Genomic DNA, 23,025 nt, shown 5'->3' with positions numbered 1-23,025 from the left:
GCACAGCTGATTTTGTTGGCTTGACTGAGGACTTTAAATGACTTCAAATTACTACAGGAAGTCCTAAACAAAACTTATATTCAGCCAGACTGGTTAAAACAAACAAAAGCTTGGAAATACTAGGTGGAAAAAAGTTCAAATCTAGCAAGCATAAAGAATGCTTTATATATATTTTAAAGAGAACACTAATGACAAAGAACTAGTCAGTGGTGCCAAGAGGCTAACCAACATCGAGGAAGAAAAAGAGAAGTTAATTTTGGGCTTAACTGGAAACAACTTGTCTGAGAATCAGATTAACCTCAGTGAAATTTTTCTCACTGAATATAATGATGAATTAGCCCTTAATCCAATCAATAAATATTTTAGTGCCTTTCTGTGAAAGGCACTGGATTTTAAAAAAAGAAAGAAAATTCCTGGCCTCAAGTTGCTTATAGTCTAGTGAAGGAGATAAACAAGAAAAGAATAAAAATACAGAGTGATAAGTGTCATGACAGGGGAAGTACAGAGTGATATATATAGGATCATACAGGAGGTAGCAAATTAAATGTAGGAGGTGGGGGCAAACAAGAGTGGTCTAGTAGATGAATGGTATACAAAGGCTTGAAGAGAGAAGTGGAACACTCAAGAAATAAACTTTTAGAGCACATAATGCAAGTGGATGGGAGAAGTATGCTGGGCTCTGACTAAGGGCCTTAAACGTCTTTATCAGAGTTGCTGAGCTAACATCCCCAAGTATCAGTGTTCATAGTCTTCATGTTAGGATGAATCTATAGATGTCATAAGTAAATTTTTCTTAAGTATAATGAAGCTAAGGATGATGTTCAATGCTATTTCATAAAGGGAAAAAAACCTCCCAAAATGTCATAATTGCTAGATCTCATAAAACATTTCTTCTTCCTGGGCCAAAACAGAGTTGATCTTTATGAACATCAAAAGATGAGGCCACTATTAGGTGTCAGCAACATATACAGTCAATTACTAGTTTCTCTCCCCATTCTAGTTTCTCTTAAACACATATAAACTACCACTTCACAGTTAAAAGCAATTTCCTCATAATAATAGGCAATTTTCCTCTCTAAGGTTCTGAAAAGCTAGTAATTTGACCAAAATCTTCAAATTTTGATTTTGGGAAACAACAAAAGTTGAGTCCAAGACTGGTAAGGAAGCAGATAATGAGGTGAAGTAATTTCAGAGCCAGAATAAAATGGAATACAAATAAGCATAATATATGGGGTTATTATAAGGATTAAATAAGAACTAATATGAAGTGCTTAGCTGTGTCTCATAGTTACCACTGAATAAATGTTGACTATTACTGTTAGTTGTCAAAAAATGAGGTTTGGGCACAATATTTTTTTAGTGTGACTTACAGCTAGCTCAAAAGTCTTCCTAAAACCAGAGATCAAAAATGTTTATAGTAATGATGATGATAATAATAATAATAATAATTTTAAAAGTATATAATTTCTTAACTAGAAGATCATATTTGTTTAAGTATGGATCCAAATTTCTGGGCTGTTCCTTGATGTGTGGGTGTAGGACGGAATTCAGACTTTCATTTTTTTGCAGTCATACATAATAATAATGAATACCATTTAAATGTATAAAAAGTATTAAAACTGTAATGGACAGACAATAAGTCGGTCTCTTTTAGTAATTTACTTATATTAGCTCTATATTGTTTAATGTGATTTATAGTGAGTGAGTACAAAATGGAAGTGTAATAGTGACCTCTTTCGTGAGGTCTCTTTCTTGAATGCAGCACTTCCAATGTTAATATAAAACTAGAAGAAATTTAGGAAAAAAATGTTGCTTAGGGGACTAACATTCTGAAAAGGTTACCTTTATCTTAAGTGGTCACTGGCTATGTTATTTGAGCAAATAAATGTGAATGATGATCTAGGAAATATTTTACATTTCAACATTAGATGGGCAAGATAATCTAACCTTGAATATTAAAGTCAACAAAATTTATTGATGAAAACAAACTTCTGATCCAAAAGAATCCCTAGAATCTATATTAAAAGAGCAACAAAATGCTACAACCAAGCTTATTCTGGGAAAGCAGGGAAGGAAAAGGAAATGGATTCAGAAAGTTCTGTTAAGATTCCCATTCAGCTTGTTAGTCAAGATGCTCCTCAAGGCAGAATGGATTAAAAAGGAAGAGGATAATTTTCGGCAGGAGGAAAATGAAAGCTCACATAATAAGATAAATTAAGTCTGGTTAATTATCTTAAACAAAATTTGTTTAAAAAAAATTGCAGCTCAAAACACAATGAACAGGTTTAGTAAAGTCAAAACAAGTAAGTACAACCAACTCTCAATTATCCAAGGTGATTTTAAAGTATCAGTAAGAATTATTTTTGAAAAACCCAGAAATAATAGAGATAATGTACACCAGTTAAGGGAGAACTGATATTGACTCCATGCCCCCACCCTCTCCACTCAAAGTAAAATCATGAATTGGTTGTACCCAAGAGAAGAAAGCTGAGAGCTAGATGTCCATTGTGTACACCCAGAATAGCTGAATGTGAATGATATAGTTTACTTTATAATTGATTCTTATCTACAGCACTGATCCTGGAGTTGCAAACAAAAGGAGGTCAGATTGCCTTTCAAGTTGTAACTGCTTCCAAATGGATCAAATAAAGCTATTCCATGGCATGCATAATTCAAAAAAAAATTCCAGCTCTATTCCAGCATTCTTTCTCCTCCATTTTGGAATCCAGCACACCCATAGTTAGATTTCTACCCACAAATGAAAGCCCAAATGCCAGTCTTTGTTGGGAATCTGTACATGCAGATGTGGGGCCTCAGAATACCTCCAAAAAATCCACTAACTTGATAAGCTAAAAAGCAAAGTGAAGTCATCAAAAAAAAATTTTTTACAACATTTTGTTTTCTTTTGTTTATATGAGTTTAAAAATCAAATCTCAGTTCTACTTACTATTTGGTGGCCCTGTTGCCTGGTACGGTGGATAGGATGCAGAAATAGTAGGACGAGAAAAGACTGGAGGTTCTTCTCCAAACACCACAATCATAACTTGAATAAGCCCCAACAAGTCTGACTGTGGCTAAAAACGGAAAACAAATTTAAGTCATTTACAGATTTACCTTTTGGCAATAAGGAAAAGTCTGGCCATTTCTTACCTGTTTTCAACTTAGCTCGACAATTTCCTTTGTAGGACCCCAAATCAAAATTCCATTTAATTAATTTAATACAGCTAGGTGATTTCTACTTATTATTTATGTGTAGCAAGGCTGCTACTTCATGTATATAAAAACAGCACTAGCCAAAGCAGTATACAGCAAAATTCAGATGGTACTGTTCTTCATTTGACTCCATACAGCTAACCAAAATTTATTATATTTCCAGTGGACAAATTAAGGATGCTGGTATGAACTCAGGGATGGATGTAAGCAGTAGTCACAAATATTATTTAAGGCCTTTAAAAGATAACAATGTTACCTTGGAAACATATGTTCCTAGATTAATTTTTATTAAAGATAGTATTATGAACTCTGAAATTATAGATAGACTCCATTTTAGAAATCACTAGATTGTTGTACAAAAGATATAAATTATTAAAGGATCTTTCCTTCTAATACCATAGTTACAAAGAGAGTGCCTGTATCCCATAAAGGCTGCTAAACTTTTTTCTCAAGTATCTACTGATCACTAATTTATGACAAACTATGCTAGGCAAAGTTGTTCAAACTGACTTATCTGATGGTTCTGTTTTCACCCATTATATTTTGAGTATATCTCACCTCACATACTTCATTCATTAGTTCATCAGGTTCTGAAGGATTACTCAATTATCTTTATCAGCTAATCATCTTCATAACTTCCCTTCTCCTGACACAAGAGTTTACTAGCAGCTTTCAACTTTCCAAAGCACCAATTTTGTTCCATTCTGTCCCAATGTATGGACAGTGACAACAGATAACATTTCAGAAAGCTTCTTACGGAAACTTGCTGATTCTCACTCTTCCAATACCTTCTTATGTTTGTCTGTAAACTTACACGCTGAGACAGGGAGTAAACATGTACAGTATCTATGTAGCACCAAGAGTGCAGGCTGGAGATTATGGCTGGTGTGTGTGTGGGGTTGCTATTGAGAATCACACAATTTAATCTCTTGTTAATTATTTAGTCCAACAAAACTCCCTAACTAAATCATAAAATGATTTTAAAATCATGCACTTTAAAATTGAGATAATTCACATACCATAAAATTTACCATCTAATGGTGTATAGTTCAGGACTTCCCTGGTGGTGCAGCTGTTAAGAATCCACCTACCAATGCAGGGGACATGGGTTCGATCCCTGGTCCGGGAAGATCCCACATGCAACGGAGCAACTAAGCCCGTGCGCAACAATTACTGAGCCTGCGCTCTAGAGCCTGAGAGCCACAACTGCTGAGCCCACACGGCACAACTGTGGAAGCCCACGCACCCTAGACCCCATGTGCTGCAACAAGAGAAGCCGCCATGATGAGAAGCCCGTGTACCGCAGAGTAGCCCCCACTCTCCACAGCTAGAGAAAGCCCGCGTGCAGCAACGAAGACCCAATGCAGCCAAGAATAAATAAATAAATTTTTTTTTAAAAAGTGTATAGCTCAGTGGTTTTTCTTCATCACCACTGTCTAATTCCAGAATACTGTTATCATCCTCAAAAGAAATCTGTCCTTATTAGTGATCACTTCCAATTTCCCCCTCCCCTCAGCTCCTGGCAACCACAAATCTATTTTGTCATTGGATTTGCCTATTCTGGACATTTCATGTAAATGGAATCATACAATTCGTGTCTGGCTTTTTTCACTTAGCATATTTTCAAAGGTTAACCCATGTCTGTAGTATGAACCAGTACTCCATTTATACAGTCTTAAAACCATAGTTTTGTCAAGACAAATTGTATTTTAATTCTTTACCATACCATTCCTTTCACATTAAAGTCTTTGAAGGAAGGAAAATTAATCGTTAATACCTACTTCCAGGCCTATTATAAAGCAACACGTCATGAATATTTCAGAATGACAAATGACTAATTCAGAATGATACAGGATACAAAAAACATAGCAAGAATATTAGTTTATTTTAGCTCAAACACCTAAGGGTCAACTGAAACATATAATATCTTTATAAAACTGTTTTCCTATTGAAAACCCTGAAAACTTAAAGAACAGAATTGCTTTCTTCTCTATCCCTTTTTGTTTGCTTTTCCAGCAAGCAATAAAGAGGTCAGATTTTACATTCTAAGCAGTATATATGTTCAGGATTAGGATTAATAAGCAATTGAATTAGTAAGATCAAGATAAATGAGAGCAGCCCTAGTTCACGTTCTGTGCCATGCTAGATTACTGCAATAGCCTTCTGTGAGGCTTCTAGTTTTACTTACTGATTGAGAGGATTTTCTATAAAAGTTCATGCTCCCCTCCCATTATACAGAGTTGTTGCTGAGTATCAGTTGCTTAGGCAGAAACTACATTTTCCAGTCCTTCCTGCAACTAGTTTTTACCAATGGACCATAAGCAGAAGAGATTTAACTTTTAAGCCAAGGTGCACAAGAAGGAGGGCCACCAATCTCTTTGCTTGTCTCCCTTGATGCGGAGGACCCTGAAGCCCCGGGAGATGGTAGCACAACAAACTGGAAAGCGCCTGGTCCCTGAAGCTCAAGTGAGGGAAAGCTGCCTGCCAGTGAGGAAGACTCCCAGTGGACTATTATGTGAGCAAGAAATATCCAGTGTTAAGTCTCTAGTATTTGGGGTTTTGTGTTTTAGAGCAGCTAGTGATTTTCAGTCAGAAAACTAATTAATGTATTTATCTAGTACACTTCAGACATTATACCTAATAATCATTGCATTTAATGCCTTACTTTTGTTCAGAAATCTAAAATGACTCCCAACTGCCTATTAAAGGATGAAGTCCTTAGCTAAAAAATCAGGATCTTCCATGATATAACCTTGAATACCATACCAAAGTTAGCTACCATTATGTCTTTTTTGTTAGATTTGTGGAATATATCATACATACAGAAATGTATAAAACATATGTAACTTTAAAGAGTAACATAAAGAAAATATTTGTGTAGCTATCATCCAAGTTAAAAATAGAAGATTGCCAGCAACTTACAAGTTCCTGACTGCACCCCCCTCTATCTATTCTATAGTCACTCACTTCTCTGACTTAGCAGATAATCATTCTTTTCTTTAAACTACTATCTTATAAACAATTTTCTAAACAGTATGTTTAATTTTTAATTATTATTTAACTTATTAATTATTTTTAATTTCTTCATATGAATTAAACTGTGGATTCTATTGAGACTTATTTCAACAATGTCTGTAAGATACATTCCTGTGGAAGAGTATAGTTATAAATTCATTTTAATTGCTGTATGATGTTCCACTGAATGAATACACAACTTCTTTATTCACTCTCCTGTTGTTAACAGTCATATGGGTTGTATCAGGTCTTTGGTTATTTATGCTGCCATAAACATTCTTGCTCTCTTTCCTAGTATGTATGTGCAAGGGTTACTCTTTTTTTTGGCTGCATTGGGTCTCCACTGCTGTGCGCGGCCTTTCTCTAGTTGCAGCGAGCAGGGGCTACTCTTCGTTGCAGTGCACAGGCTTCTCATTGCGGTGGCTTCTCTTGTTGTGGAGCACAGGCTCTAGGCGTGTGGGCTTCAGTAGTTGAGGCTCAAGTGGGCTCTCGAACACAGACTCAGCAACTGTGGCGCATGGGCTTAGTTGCTCCACGGCATGTGGGATCTTCCTGGACCAGGGCTCAAACCCGTGTCCCCTGCACTGGCAGGCGGATTCCCAACCACTGCGCCACCAGGGAAGCCCACAAGGGTTACTCTTGTGCAGTAGTTATCAACTGGGGGTGCTCTTTTTGTCTCCCAGTGGATATTTAGAAATGTCTAGAGACATTTTCAGTTGTCACAACTGTGTCATGCTACTGGCATCTTGTGGATAAAGGCCAGGAATCCTACATCTTATAACGAACAGATCAGCTCTCCCACAATAAAGAATTATCTGACCCACAATGCCAGTAGCACTGAGGTTGAGAAACCCTGCTCTAGTGTACATACCAAGGAGTGGAATTGCTAGGACATAGGGCATGGGCACTTAGAACTTTACTAGGTAATGCCAAACTAATTTCCAGAGTAGTTGTGTCAATTTTGCTCCCATCAGCAGTGTCTAAGAGTTAGTTCCCTTTGCTCCACATCCTCTCTAAGCCTCAGCGTTGTCAGCTGGTAGTGCAAATTTAATGCACATGTAATGGTATCTCGTTATGGTCTTAATTTATGTTTCCCTCACTACTAACAGGATTAAACATCTTTCCATATGTTTACTGGCCATTAGGATTTCTCTTTTGTGAAGTACTTGTTCAAGAGTTTCATCTGTTTTTCTATTGGCTTCTTTCTTTTCATGATTCCCAAAAGTTATTTTTATGTTCTGGACCTTACCCTGTGGGTGTTAAGTACTACAAGTATATTCTTTCAGTGTGTGGTTAGTCTTTTCACTTTTTAATGTGTCTTTCATGAACAGAAGTTCTTAATCTGCATAAGCTCAAGGTAAAATTTAGTAGTCTTTTCCTTTATAGTAAAAGTTTTCCATCTTGTTAAAAAAAAAACCTCACCTATTACAAGATCATGAAAGGCAGTCTCCTATATTATGTTTTAAAAGTCTTATTTTTTTGCCTTTCACAATCTACCTGAAATTGATTTTTGTATATTATACAAATAGGAATCTCACTGTCCCTACCCCATTACTGAAGTTAATCTTATCCCCACTTACCTACTATAACACCACTGTTATACATCAAGTGTTTATGTATAGGCATACCTTTTCTTACTGTGCTTAGCTTTACTGTCCTTTGCAGATATTGCAGTTTTTACAAATTGAAGGTTTGTAGCAACCCTGTGTTGTCAGACGATGGTTAACATTTTTTAACAATAAAGTATTTTTTTAAAATTAATTTTCTTGAAGTATAGTTGATTTACAATGTTAATTTCTGCTTTACAGCAAAGTGATTCAGTAATACATATATATATATTTTCATATTCTAGTATGCTTTATTATAGGATATAATAAAGTATTTTTAACTAAGGTATGAATGCTGTGTTTTTTAGACATAACACTATTGCACAGACTACAGTATAGTATAAACATAACTTTTACATGCATTGGGAAGCCATGCAATTTGTGTGACTCATTTTATTGCAACATTTTGCTTTACTGCAGTAGTCTGGAATTGAGTCCACAATATCTCCAAGGTATGTCTGTATAGTGGATCTTTTTTCTGGGTTATTTATTATGTTCCATCTATCCATTTGAATATTTCTGACAACTCCATACCATCTTAATTACTAGGTTGTGTTTTTTTTGTTTTTTTTTTTTTAATTTTTTTTGTGGTACGCAGGCGTCTCACTGTTGTGGCCTCTCCCGTTGCGGAGCACAGGCTCCGGACGCGAAGGCTCAGCGGCCCAATTACTAGTTTTTTAAAATGCATTTTGATATCTCTAGGGCAAGTCCCTTCCACCTTATTCTTCTTGGCTATTCTTTATGTTTGCATTTCCATATAAACTTTGGATTCAGCTTACCAAGTCCACAAAATTAACAAATATGCAAAGAAACAAACACTTCTGTTAAGAAACAGATCAATTTGTAGAGAATTTATAATTTATTTATAAATAAATTATATTTATAATATTATATTTATAATACTGAGTCTTCCAATCCATGAACAAGGTTCTGTTTTTTTGACTTAAATCTTCTTTAATATCTTTCCAAAAAATTTGGAATTTTCTCCATAATGGATTTGTACATCTTTTGTAAGGTTTATTCCTACGTCAACAGCATTAAAAATATAAAGTATTCATAAACCAGTTCATTAATTCTCTATTCTGCTGAGTCTAATCTGCTACTAAACCCACCTATTGAGTTTGTTTTGTTTTTAAAATTTATTTTATTTATTTATTTTGGCTGCATTGGGTCTTCGTTGCTGCGCGCAGGCTTTCTCTAGTTGTGGAGAGTGGGGGCTACTCTTCGTTGTGGTGTATGGGCTTTTCATTGCAGTGGCTTCTCTTGTTGCAGAGCACGGGTTCTAGATGCGTGGGCTTCAGTAGTTGCAGCACATGGGCTCAGTAGTTGTGGCTCGCAGGCTCAGTAGTTGGGGCACATGGGCTTAGCTGCTCCATGGCATGTGGGATCTTCCCAGACCAGGGCTCGAACCCGTGTCCCCTGCATCAGCAGGCGGATTCTTAACCACTGCACCACCAGGGGAAGTCCCTCTGTTGAGATTTTTTTTTTTTTTTTTTTGGTAGTACGCAGGTCTCTCACTGTTGCGGCCTCTCCCGCTGCAGAGCACAGGCTCCGGATGCACAGGCTCAGTGGCCAGGCTCATGGGCCTAGCCACTCCACGGCATGTGGGACCTTCCCGGACCAGGGCACAAACCCGTGTCCCCTGCATCGGCAGGTGGACTCTCAACCACTACGCCACCAGGGAAGCCCTGTCCTATCTCTTGATGTACTTGATAATTTTAAATTGTACACCGGACACTTTGTGAAAAATTAGACAGGCTCTCCTTCCAGCAACAGTTCACTCTATCCTATGGCCGGCAGACACCATGAGAATCACCTTAATATAATCAGGCACTGAACTGATTCAAGGGTGGAGTTTTATAGGGCTCATTCTGCCTGAGTTCCCACTCATGGGGTGTATTCCTCCAGTGGTACCGAGAGCCTAGGATGTTTACTCATACCCCTCTTCCTTGTGAGTGGTTCCAAACTCATACTGCCTCCTCAATCTAAGACTGCTGAGAACTTGGCTATGAATTTCAGAGGCTTTCTGCTTAGCTTTTTAGCATCTGGTCTTTGAAATTTAGGAATTCAGCATATCCCTTGAGGGGGAAACTCATATTACCTGGCTCACTTCTTTGTAGCTTCCTTTCCTCCCAAATCTTGGCTGCTAAGATACCGGCTGCCTGGCAGAGAGAACAGCAACTGTTGTCTTTTCAGCCCTGTGAGACTGTTAGAAACTGTGCAGTCTTCTTGGCCTCTAGCTAATGCCCTCTGCCCAGATTCTCAGCCTCTCACTCTGTACCAAGAATCAGTAAATGCTCTTAGGGAAAACTGGCAGAATGTTGACTCATCTCTTTGCAGCAAGGATCTTGGCCCTTCAAGTCCTAATTGCCTCAAGTTCTCCAAAGCCTTCCGCACATGTTGTTTGTACTTTGGCTTTTCTAGCATTTTTTTGGATAGAAACTGCCAGAGCTATACCATCAGAGGCAGAAACGAAGTTTCTTACTAGTATTACTTCTTGATAGGAACACTTCGAGTAATGAGATTTGAACAGTTTCACAAATATATGCCACCAGTATACTATTGGGTTGGCCAAAAAGTGTCTTCTGTTTTTGTTTTTTTTGTGGTACGCGGGCCTCTCACTGTTGTGGCCTCTCCCGTTGCGGAGCACAGGCTCCGGACGTGCAGGCCCAGCGGCCACGGCCCACGGGCCCAGCCACTCCGCGGCATGTGGGATCTTCCCAGACCGGGGCATGAACTTGTGTCCCCTGCATCGACAGGCGGACTCTCAACCACTGCACCACCAGGGAAGCCCGTGTCTTCTGTTTTTAAGTAAAAATAAAAGGCACATTTTTCATTTTCACCAAGAACTTTATTGAGCAACGTTGTCATCCTTTTGTTCCACTACCTTTTGCCATTTTTCAGGCAACTTCATAATTCCATATTCCCAAAACGTTTTATCTTTTTGAGCAAAGAACTGTTCCAGGTGCCTTTTACAGTCTTCCAGGGAATTGAACTTTTTTCCATTAAGAGAATTTTGTAAAGACTGAAATCAATGGAAATCTGAAGGTGCAATGCCTGGTAAATATGGCAGATGAATCAGAATTTCCCAGCCAAGATCTAACAGTTTTTGCCTGGTCTTCAAAAAACATGCGGTCTTGCATTATCCTGATGGAAGATCATGCGTCTCCTGTTGACTAATTCTGGATGCTTTTTGTCGAGTGCTGCTTTCAGCTGGTCTAACTGGGAGCGGTACTTGTTAGAATGAATTGTTTGTTTTTCCAGAAGGAACTCATAATAGAGGATTCCCTTTCAATCCCACCATATACACATCACTTTCTTTGGATGAAGACCGGCCTTTGGTGTGGTTGGTGATGGTTCATTTCGCTTGCCTATGATCTCTTCCATTCCACATTATTGTACAGTATCCAGTTTTCACCTCCCATCACAATTTATTTTAAAAACGGAACGTTTTCATTACATTTATGTAGAGAATCGCATGCGGAGATATGGTCAGGAAGGTTTTTTTTTTTTTGCTTAACTTATGTGGAACCCAAACATCAAAGCGTTTCACATAACAAAGCTGGTGCAAATGATTTTCAATGCTTGATCTGGATATTTTGAGTATGTTAGCTATCTCCCGCGTCGTATAACGTTGCCTGTTCTCAATGTCTTGATTTGATTGCTATCAACTTCAACTGGTCTAACTGACATGCAGCAGCAACCAGCAAGAAATCTACAGCATGAAACTTCGCAAACCACTTTTGACACGTCTGATCATCACAGCACCTTCTCCATACACTGCACAAATCTTTTTGTGTGTTTCAGTTGCATTTTTACCTTTCATGAAATAATAAAGCATAATATGCCAAAAATTTTGGCTTTTTTTTCCTTCCATCTTCAATATCAAAACGAATGGCTACACAAAAATTCACTAATTTTGATGTCTTTTTTAAATTTTAATTTAATTTAATTTTATTTTGCGCTACGCGGGCCTCTCACTGCTGTGGCCTCTCCCGCTGCAGAGCACACGCTCCGGACGCGCAGGCTCAGCGGCCATGGCCCATGGGCTCAGTCACTCCGCAGCATGTGGGATCTTCCCAGACCGGGGCACAAACCCATGTCCCCTGCATCAGCAGGCGGACTCTCAACCACTACGCCACCAGGGAAGCCCGATGTCTTTTTTTAAATGCACGTTGATAGGACAGCTATCACATACAATCTAACAAAATTTTCAAATGAAGTTAAAGACAACTAAGTGCTACTAAAGCCATCTTATGGAAAAAAAACAACTGAACCTTTTGGCCAACCCAATATATATATATATTTTCAAATAAATAAATTTATTTATCTATCTACCTAACTATTTATGGCTGCATTGGGTCTTCGTTGCTGCGCGCGGGCTTTTTCTAGTTGCGGCAAGTGGGGGCTACTCTTTGTTGTGGTGTGTGGACTTCTCATTGCACTAGCTTCTCTTGCCGTGGAGCAGGGGCTCTAGGCACACAGGCTTCAGTAGCTGCGGCTCATGGGCTCAGCAGTTGTGCTCACAGGCTCTAGAGTGCAGGCTCAGTAGTTGCGGCGCACGGACTTAGCTGCTCCGCAGCATGTGGGACCTTCCCAGACCAGGGTTCGAACCCATGTCCCCTGCATTGGCAGGTGGATTCTTAACCACTGAACCACCAGGGAAGCCCCCCCAATATTTTTAAAATGCATTTCCCATATGTGAATTCTATCCTTACAGGTTCAACTCAAGCAAATAAAATAGTGACTATGCATATTCTATAGACTACCAAGCTCTACAGAAATATGTTTCATTTATTTATTTATTCTTATAAATTTATTTATTATTTATTTTTGGCTGCATTGGGTCTTCACTGTGGCACGGGGGCTTTCTCTAGTTGTGGCAAGTAGGGGCTACTCTTTGTTGCGGTGCATGGGCTTCTCATTGCAGTGGCTTCTCTTGTTGCGGAGCACGGGCTCCAGTAGTTGTGGCACGTGGGCTCAGTAGTTGTGGCTCACAGGCTCTAGAGTGCAAGCTCAGTAGTTGTGGCGTGTGGGCTTAGTTGGTCCGCGGAATGTGGGATCTTCCCGGACCAGGGTTTGAACCTGTGTCCCCTGCATTGGCAGGAGGATTCTTAACCACTGCACCACCAGGAAGTCCAGATATGTTCCTTTTAAAGAGCCTTTTTCAATTACCCAGCTCAGTGATTAGTGATCTTATGTGAATTTATGCTCCTTTAATCCTCCTTGAGAGTTAACAGAAAGTAAATGCTAGCGAACAAAATATATAAAATACAACGAATTCACAGAACACTCTGTTAATACTTACGTGTTTCCATTCATGGAGATAAGGAAGATATATCTTCCCGTTAGCATCCACATGCTTTCCTGTTTTAATAGTCATTGAACTAGTAGGCTTAACAAAACAGATAGGGGGATTATATGGGTATGTGTCCAGCAGCCACAGGCATATTGGAATATTATATGTAGTACCTGAGAGAGAAAGAGAAACTTCAGTTATTCTACTTTTATTATTTTTCAATAATGGCTTAGTAGGTAAGTAAGAAAGAGTACAACTAAGCAACACTTTTTAAAAAAATCACAACAAATATTTTATGTTTCAAAGTTCTGTTTAACATCAGTTTCTCAAATTTTCAGTTTGTAAAACACATGAGCAGGATTAAGGAGCTAATTAATCACTACTCTGCTAGTGTAGTAAGTGTACTTACTGCCATAAAAACGTTATTCACAAATTATCTTTGGTTCAAGCCATTCTTTGTTATTTGACTCTTGTTACTTCAGTTAATAAAGTTCACTGGTAAAGGATATAGAAGGAAGACCATAGATAATGGTGTCCTTTCGGAAAGTGATATGCTAGACTTGAAATTCCCTTGCCAAAAGTCACACTGTAAGACCTAATCCAAGTGTCAAACAGATGCTGACTGGTGGCCACAGCTTGACCAATGAATATGGCATTTTCAGTGGTAGTTTCACAATCAATGATGTCATCCCCTTTTTCTTGCTTTATGTAATAGAATCTCTCTCAGTTGAGACATCTGACTATAGTTAGTCAAAATGAAGTGTTTCAAAGGTTCTGATAGTTAATATACTGAACATAAATCAAAGACTTTTCTTCCTAAGGTTAAAGCCCAGTGTCCCAAGCAACCATTTGAATCACCTAACATAATTCAGATACATTTCCCCCGCTCAGAACAGTTTTACTTCATAAAAGTATATACACAAAAAATTCACTTAAAGAAATCAGACAGTTATGGGACTTCGGATTTATTTTTTACACAAAAGTACTTATAGAATGAAAAAAAAAAAGACTCCAATAAAATATATCCTAATACATAAAACATAACTTTATTTCCACCATCTAGAATTCTTTGCTTTCTGAAAATGACAGATTCTCCAGAATTACTTAGGCTTAGGAACTATGCCATACAAAAAAATGGTGAAGGAACAAAGGTTTAGTTTAAATAAAATTTACATATATGTATGCGTGTGTGTGTGTGTGTGTGTGTGTGTATGAAAAAGAGAACCCTTGTGCACTGCTGGTGGGAATATAAATTGGTGCAGCCACTATGGAAAACAGTATGGAAATTACTTAAAAATTAAAAATAGAACTACCGGGCTTCCCTGGTGGCGCAGTGGTTGGGAGCCCACCTGCCAATGCAGGGGACACGGGTTCGTGCCCCGGCCAGGAAGATCCCACATGCTGTGGAGCAGCTGGGCCCATGGGCCATGGCCACTGAGCCTGCACGTCCGGAGCCTGTGCTCTGCAGTGTGGGAGAGGCCACAACAGTGAGAGGCCTGCATACCACAAAAAAAAAAAAAAAAAAAAAAAAAAAATAGAACTACCATATGATCCAGCAATTCTACTTCTGGTTATTTATCTGAAGAAAATGAAAACACTAATTTGAAAAGATATATGCACTCCTATGTTCACTGCAACATTATTTACAATAGCCAAGATATGGAAGCAACCTAAGTACCCATTGATAGATGAATGCATAAAGAAGACGTGGTATACATATACATAATGGAATATTACTGAGCCATGAAAAAGAATGAAATCTTGCCATTTGTGACAGCATGGATAGACCTAGAGGGTATTATGCTAAGTGAAATAAGTCAGACAGAGAAAGACAAATACTGTATGATTTCACTTATATGTGGAATCTAAAAAACAAAACAAATGAACAAACAAAACTAAACAGAAACAGGCTCATAGATACAAAGAAGAGGTGGTTGCCAGAGGGGAAGAAGGTGGGAGGAGAGAAATAGGTGAGGGAGATTAAGAGGTACGAACTTCCAGCTGTAAAATAAATGAATCACAGTATGATATGTACAGTGTGGGGAATATTGTCAATAATTACGTAATGTTTTTATATGGTGACAGATGGTAACTAGACTTATCATGTTGATCATTTTGAAAGGTACAGAAATATCAAATCACTATGTTGTGTAACAGAAACTAACATAGTGTAATAGGTCAATTATACCTCAAACACACACAGATAAACAAACAGAAAAAGAGATCAAATTTGTGGTTATCAGAAGTGAGGGCTGGGGGGAAGGGAGAATTGTAGGATGGTAGACATAAAGTACAAACTTCCAGTTATAAAATAAGCAAGGGGACTTCCCTGGTGGTGCAGTGATTAAGAATCTGCCTGCCAATGCAGGGGACACAGGTTCGTACCCTGGTCCGGGAAGATTCTCACATGCCACGGAGCAACTAAGCCCATGTGCCACAACTACTGAGCCCAGGTGCCACAACTACTGAAGCCTGTGCACCTAGAGCCTGTGAGCCGCTACAAGAGAAACCACTGCAATGAGAAGCCCCTGCACCACAATGAAGAGTAGCCCCTGCTCACTGCAACTAGAGAAAGCCCGCAAGTAGCAACAAAGACCCAACACAGCCAAAAAAAAAAAAGTAAGTACTGGTAATGTACAACATGATAAATGTTATGAACACTGCTGTATGTTATATATGAAAGTTGTTGAGAGTAAACATCACAACTTGATGAAAACTTAAGAATTTTCATCACAAGGAAAAAAATTTTTTTCTGTTTCTCTAACTTTGTATCTATATAAGATGACGGACGTTCACTAAACTTACTGAGGTAATCATTTCTTGATGTATGAAGTCAATCGTTACGCTGTATACCTTAAACTTATACAGTGCTATATGTCAATTACATCTCAATAAAACCAGAAGAAAAAAAATAATAAATGTCTTTATGTCTATGATAGTCTTCTGCCTCCTCTCTCCCCCACATACCTTTTTCCCTCACCAGAGCTTACTTCCTGGGGTAAAGGCAAAGTCAGTTATCCTGAATTTTACTTGTATTTGCTCTATAAAATGCTGATGCTCAAGTGTTTTTTCCCTCTGCCTGGGATGTCCATTCTGTTATGAATGGTTCACTCATCCTTTAATACCAAATTTGAACGTCATTTCTTTGATGACCTTCCCATGTGTTCCTGTTCTCCTCTATAATCTCACAGCACCTTTATATTTCATTATTCTATAACAGGTATAGAATAGTGTAAATATCTATTTATTCCCTGATTCCCTATTTGTGTATGTTCTTTCAGAGAAGGTACATCCTTTATTCACCTTTGTATCCCTAGCCCTTTTCCCCCACGCGTAGGTTACTGAGACACAGGTCTTAGCTAGTCACAAGAAATAACTAACAAACAGAGCTGTCCACAGTTGCTCATGAAGCTGAATGCTCCATTATCACTGTAAGTATTCCAGCAGAGGGTGGCTGACTAACAGAGACATAATCATCCATCATCCGCATCACAACCATAAATAGCTACTTTTGATATACCAGCCTCTGTGCTAAGTCCTTTATATACATTATTACAAATGAATTCTTCTTTGAGTTAGGTACTATTATCCAAATGTTACAGATGCCCATTGTCACAAAACTAATAGATTACAGAGGGAGAACTAAAACCCTACTCTGCCCTGACTGTAAAGCCTCTATCTTAGTCACTATACTATACAGCTTCCCATTGTCAGATAAGTTTGAGTAGGGTGGGAGCTGAACTAGGAAGCAGCTAAGATCCCTTTCTAGTTCTAAGATTCTCTGATTCTATGAAACAAACTCTTCCAGTGCACTGAGGTACTTTTTTGTTGATGTATCTTGGTAAGGAAGTAGGGGAAAAAAGCTGAAAATATTAGGTGCTGCTGCCAAATGAAGTTCAATTAGAATAGGAGGTGAAGTTTCTATATTATCATGAAAGTCACAAGAAAGCAAGTTTAATCACCTACAATTCTTTGGCAACTAAATGTGAATTTAAATGCATCTATGCTGGAAACATGAAACATGTAAGACATTTACCTCTATAAGGCACAGGAATCGTTCCAGTGAGGTTCATTAGTTCCCTGGAACTGCCATCATTAAAAACTGAAAGGTAAGAATAATGAGTTAAACAAGCATTTTCACAGATACTCCCACATAAATTGTTCTTATGTTTCAGAAACAACAGTTAAAACACATTATTACCCTTGAAAGGGACTAACTTGTTAATGCTCATACATTTTGTCCAATAATAAAGTATCCTTTGTTGATTCACTTAATGCGATCAGCTTTTGAATGAGTAAAGATGCTATGAATTACTTGGAAAAATAAATGTTAATGCTACAGTCCCAATAAATATGAGCTCTGGATCCCCAACCAACATGATTATAAACTTACTTAAAAATCACTACTAACTGACATCATATTAAATATTAACCTAATATTTTCAGATGTTTATTCCCACTCACTGTTATTCTCAATCCCAATGTAGTACCCCACAGTATGAAAAAGGAAAAAGGTTTTCACAGTCAAATACGGACATCTTCTTTTTTATTTTTATTTATTTATTCATTTATTTTTGTGGTACGCGGGCCTTTCACTGTTGTGGCCTCTCACTTTACGGAGCGCAGGCCCCAGATGCGCAGGCTCAGTGGCCATGGCTCACGGGCCCAGCCGCTCCGCGGCATGTGGGATCTTCCCAGACCAGGGCACAAACCCGTGTCCCCTGCATCGGCAGGCGGACTCGCAACCACTGTGCCACCAGGGAAGCCCCGGACATCTTCTTTTAATACAAATATTTCTCACATCGCACAAGTTTTCCCACCTATAATTGATTGAATAACTAGGGCACATACTTTGTGTTACATGGACTGCTATGATCTGTAATAATGATTTGGAATTAACACTATATTACATAGAGGAAAGGCTGTAATGTGCAGTACAAGAACACAGAACTGTACTGTTGACCTCAGTTCTTTTACCTACTATTGACAATTATAAACTGTGCTGTAATTTATTCTGATTTTGTATTTTAAAAAGACCACTGTATTTAATTTTAGGGTTATATTTACTCTAAAAGCATGTTGATGACAATGGTTTAGACCTGGTCCAGCCTGTGTGGCTGTATATATAATATTTGTTCAGTGATGTTGGAGTCTTTGTCAGTTTTGATCAACATTTATTCTTTTAGTATTCCGTAAAAACTTTACACTTACCATAAAGTTCTAGCCTTTGTCACTTTATTCCCCCATTGAAGCCATTTATAAATTAACTCTAATTTTGGTAATATGAGTTTTTTTGCAGATCTAAATACCATAGTACAGTATGTGGACAGTAAGGAGAACTATGCCCTAGTTTGGGAGAGGACTTCTGGTTCATGACTTTGTTGTTCAGGAAATTCAGGATTGATTCCCCCCCTCTGCTGCCTCTCACCAGGTTCCTGTTTACAAAGCCCTGGAGGCCAGTGGAGTGTAGAGTGAGAGTCTCCGCTACAAAATTCAGCTCTTTGCCCTCATTGCCGAGGGCCTCACAAAGGGCAGGAGGCAGCATGGGTTTCCCTTGGCCCTGGCACATTTGGTGTTTACCAGGAGATGGGGTTGAAGAGATTATGTTAGGATTGGTGGGGCCAAAAAGACTGTTTAAAATAAAACAACAACAACAAAAACCCCTCTAAATATTGTCATTTCTTACTTAAATCACAACTTTATTTCATCTCAATAGAAGGTGGACACAAATTGTCACCTACCTACTCTACAGAATTAAGGACAATAGTTTTTAAGTGTTTTCTTCACCTATAAAATGAAAAGGATAGTCCAGGATATAGTTTTACAAAATGTGCTCCTAAGAATATAAAGAGATGCTCTAGAGAGAAAAAAGGTTCACTAATTAACTTTAGAATATACTGAACAATGTATTATCTTCTCTCCCCTCTCGGTGAGGCATAATGACACATTAGCATATTAGAGGCTCTGAGAAATCTTGTTGCAAAGAAACCCACTTAATTTTGTTTAATCTATAAGTGCTCAAACTTAACCTCAGAATCCCCTCTACCCACGCCCCCAAAGCAACATTCTTCACAACTATATACCATTTTGGGAAATGATGGACTAAACTATTTTTAACATCACCTCTAGTTCTAAATTTGCATTAGTTCTATGTTAGAGTAGTATATTAAAACTTAAAATAACTAAACAATTATGTTATTATTAGATCTTGTAATTTCCTATCTCTCACAACTTTTTTTAGGTGAAGGTTAGTCCTACAATGAAAAAACCAACAAACTTAAAGGGAAAATGGGAAACCTACAATGATTAACAAAAACCAACAAACTTAAAGGGAAAATGGGAAACCTACAATGATTAACAAAAAGAGTAAACTCAAAGTATAGTACTTGATATTTTTATTATATAAACTCACCATATGAATCCAATACAGGTTTGAGATCTTTGTATAAAGTAATAACACTGACAGTTTCACGTACAGTTAGGTCTCTGTATTTGTACTGAAAAGGAAAATTACAAATGAATTTAGTTTAAAACCAATGCACATATTTTACTGCTAGGTTAATTCTCTTAAAATCTTATTTTCTTTTTTTAAAAATCTTATTTTCTTAATAGCACTCTTCTTAAAAGTATAATGGTTCTGAATGATCATTAACATTAATTAAATAAAGACTGAAAGAACCTCAGTAGCTTTTTCTCCTGCCACCTATTCAAACTTTTACCTCCATTTTAGCTCTTTTTCCAACTTAAAAGGTCCTCCGCCAAATCAAATCTTAATCATTCTCAAAGACCTAGTTTATATCACTTTCCTTCTCAATGAATCCTTTTCCAGACTTCCCTTTAGCCCAAAATGATCTCTCCCTCTCCAGCATTCATCGTCAATACTATTTTGCAATTTACCATGTGCCGTATTGTATTCTCATACCCCTGCCTTGTACCACTCCAGTCCAGGAAAACTAGGAACCTTGCTTACACACTCTTAGCAGATTAGGAAATCAGGAGATGGGGATTCCCATCTGTTCACAACACACTGAAGCTACCAAGCTGACAAGCTCCATTCATGCACAAAGCTTTCAATCAGCTTTTAGTGCTTCTCTCTTAAAAAGGAACAGTCAGCTATTCCAAAAAGAAAGACTCCAAGAAACATGTCACAGACAGAAACGGAAAGAAGGAACTAAGAATAAAAATAATGCGAGGAGCAGAAGAAAACTTCAAAAAGAATTAGCATTAAAAATTTCAAAGAAAGAAGAAATGATATTGTATCCATGAAACAAGAACACTCAGAAAAGAAAGGACTCTTGGACATAAAAAAAAGTGAGAGTAGAAATAAAACATCCAATAGAAGGATTAGACTATAAAGTCAAAGAAATCTCAGAAATCTCAGAGACCAGCACAAAAGACAGTGATAGACAATAAGGGAGAAAATACAAGAAAAATTAGGAAATAAATCCAGGTCTACTCAAAGGCATCTCTTCAGCAGTTCTTGACCTCTTTCGTCCTGAAGCACCAATTTTTCCATACTATGGGATCAGTACTATTACCACACACATATTCTTCTTACTCCTGTCTTATTCACACAAAAACATTCCTCACCTCCCTTCCCCTTCCACCTACAACCAAACTTCTCTCAGTTCCCCTTTACAGCAAAAACTCCTGCAAGGAGCTTCCTACTTTTGCTGTCAGTAATTGCTCTCTTCCTACTCTCTCCTCTTAAAGCTTTTTATTATGGAACATTTCAAAGGTATCCAAAAGTAGAACAGTATAATAAATCCCCTGCTTCAGCACTAGACCCAGCTTCAACAATCAACTCATAGCCAATCTTATTTAATCTATAATCTCATTCACCTTTCCCTCCTCCTGTATTATTCTGAAGCAAATGGTAACATCATATCCTATTACCCACAAACATTTTAGTATGTATCTTTAAAAGATAAGAACTTTAAAAAAAGCCCACAATACGATTATCACACTAAAATAATCACTATTTCCTTATAACATAAAATATGCAGTCTCATGTCATTTTTTGTTTGTTTGTTTGGAGATCCAAATAAAGACCACATATTTTAATCTGTTAAAATGTCCTTTAGGCCTCTTTTAATCTACAGATTCTCTCCCACCCCTCTTTTTTGATAATAGCTTTACTGAGATATAATTCACATACCATGTAATTCACACATTTCAAGTGACTTACTAAGGCTCAGTGGCTGTTAGTACATTCAGAGTTGTACAACCACCACCACAATCAATTTTAGAACATCTTCATCACCCCCCAAAGAAATGCACACCCTGTAGCAATCACCCACTCACTCCACCAGCAACATCCCCTTTCACCCTAGACAACTGCTTATCTACTGTTTCTATAAATTTGCCTACTCTGGACATTTCATATAAATGGAATTATATAGTCTGTGGTCATTTCTGACTACCTTCTTTCACTTAGCAGGTTTTCAAGGTACATTCATGTTGCTGAATAATATTCCATTATATGGATATAACACATTTTATTTATCTACTCATCAGTGGGCCCATTTCTATTTTAACTCCTTGAAACTGACTTGTTGAAGAAATCGGTTCATTTGTCCTATAAAAGCTCCCACAGTTTGGATTTTGCTAACTGCATCCCCTTGGTGTAGTTTAATATATATGTTCCTTTCCCTTTGTATTTCTTGTGAATTAGTAGTTGGATCTGGAAGTTATGATCTTTTTCATGATTTTTTTCTAATTTTTACTTTTTTTTTCCTCCACTGTCTTCCCCTCTCTCTGGCAAGATCATCTCACAGATGACGGTGTTTTTCCGTCAAGTAGCATATGACATCTAGGTATCTCTCCGTGATGTTAAACACTGATGCTCAAAGACTAGACACATTCTCTTCAAACCCACTCCAATCAGGGTTTTCCACTTTCACTGAAATTGCTCATTAACGTCACCAGTAACTGCCACACACGGCCACATGCAATGGCCAATCCTCAGTCTTCATCTTACTTAACCTATCATAGCAGCATCTGACCAAGTCAATTCCCTCCTCTTAACACATGTTCTTCACTTGATTTGCAGGACACCACTGCTTCTTTTTCTCCTCTCTGTGGCTACCCCTTCTCAGTGTCTTTGCTGGTTCTTTCTCTTCTCCTAACCTCTTAATAATATTGAGCCCCAGGGCTCAGTCCTTGGTCCTCTTCTTTATCTCAACTCACTCCTTTGGTGATCTCCATACATGGCTTAAAATAACATTTATACACTGATAACTCCCAAATTTAAAAATTCCAGTCTGAACCTCTTTCCTGAACTCCAGACATGTATACCCAATTACCAATTTGATATCTCCACTTGGATATCTAACGAATGTCAAATTTAACATTATCAAAATTGAACTCCTTAACTTCCCCCCAAAATCTATGCCTCTTACAGTCTTCCATGTCTGTATCCTTCTAGTTGCTCAGGACAAAAGCTTTGACATTATCCTGGATGCCTCTCTTTCCTACACATCCACAGTGAGTCTGTTGGAAAACCCTGTTAGCTCTACCTTCAAAAATATCCTGATCACTCCTCACTACCTTCACAGCTACACTTAGGTTACTACAACTGCCTCCTTAAGAGTTGTCTCTGCTTCCACTCTACTGAACCTCCTACAGTCTAGTCTCAGCACAGCAGCTAGAGCTATACTGTTAACAGATCAGGGCCTTCCCACCATACTCCAAGTACAAGTCAAAGTGTTTACCGTGGCCTGCAAGACCCTCCCAAATCTACCACCCCTTTATTCAGCACTGTTTCCCCTTGCTCACTCCAGTCCAGCCCCCTTAGCTCCCTTTGCTGTTCCTCTGTCATGCATGACAAGCTTCTGTCTCAGGGCCCTTGTGCTTGTTTTTCCTTCTTCCTGGAATGTTCTTACTCCAGAT

The 23,025-nt window shown here is 38.1% G+C and overlaps 1 protein-coding gene across 5 annotated transcripts in view; it reads right to left on the bottom strand.

Annotated features, from left to right (window-relative positions):
* TSG101 (tumor susceptibility 101) overlaps window positions 1-23,025 on the bottom strand; it is a 51,907-nt gene that overhangs the window by 26,015 nt on the left and 2,867 nt on the right. For 3 of the 5 annotated variants that reach the window (XR_010841349.1, XR_010841348.1, XM_059068871.2), the window contains exons 2-6: window positions 19,547-19,631; window positions 17,171-17,236; window positions 13,144-13,307; window positions 2,948-3,074; window positions 2,823-2,849 (exon numbers count right to left, since the gene is read on the bottom strand). Coding sequence is in view for 2 of the 5 variants with exons in the window: in XM_059068871.2 (XP_058924854.1) it covers window positions 2,823-2,849; window positions 2,948-3,074; window positions 13,144-13,307; window positions 17,171-17,236; window positions 19,547-19,631 (469 nt within the window). In the remaining 3 variants the exon portion in view is untranslated. The remainder of the gene's footprint in view (window positions 1-2,822; window positions 2,850-2,947; window positions 3,075-13,143; window positions 13,308-17,170; window positions 17,237-19,546; window positions 19,632-23,025) is intronic. The other 2 variants (XR_010841350.1, XM_059068872.2) reach the window with 1 other exon arrangement.

The sequence above is a fragment of the Kogia breviceps genome, chromosome 7 (genome assembly GCF_026419965.1).
Source record: "Kogia breviceps isolate mKogBre1 chromosome 7, mKogBre1 haplotype 1, whole genome shotgun sequence".
NCBI lineage: Eukaryota > Metazoa > Chordata > Mammalia > Artiodactyla > Physeteridae > Kogia > Kogia breviceps.
This window is presented reverse-complemented; position numbering and strand designations above follow the sequence as displayed.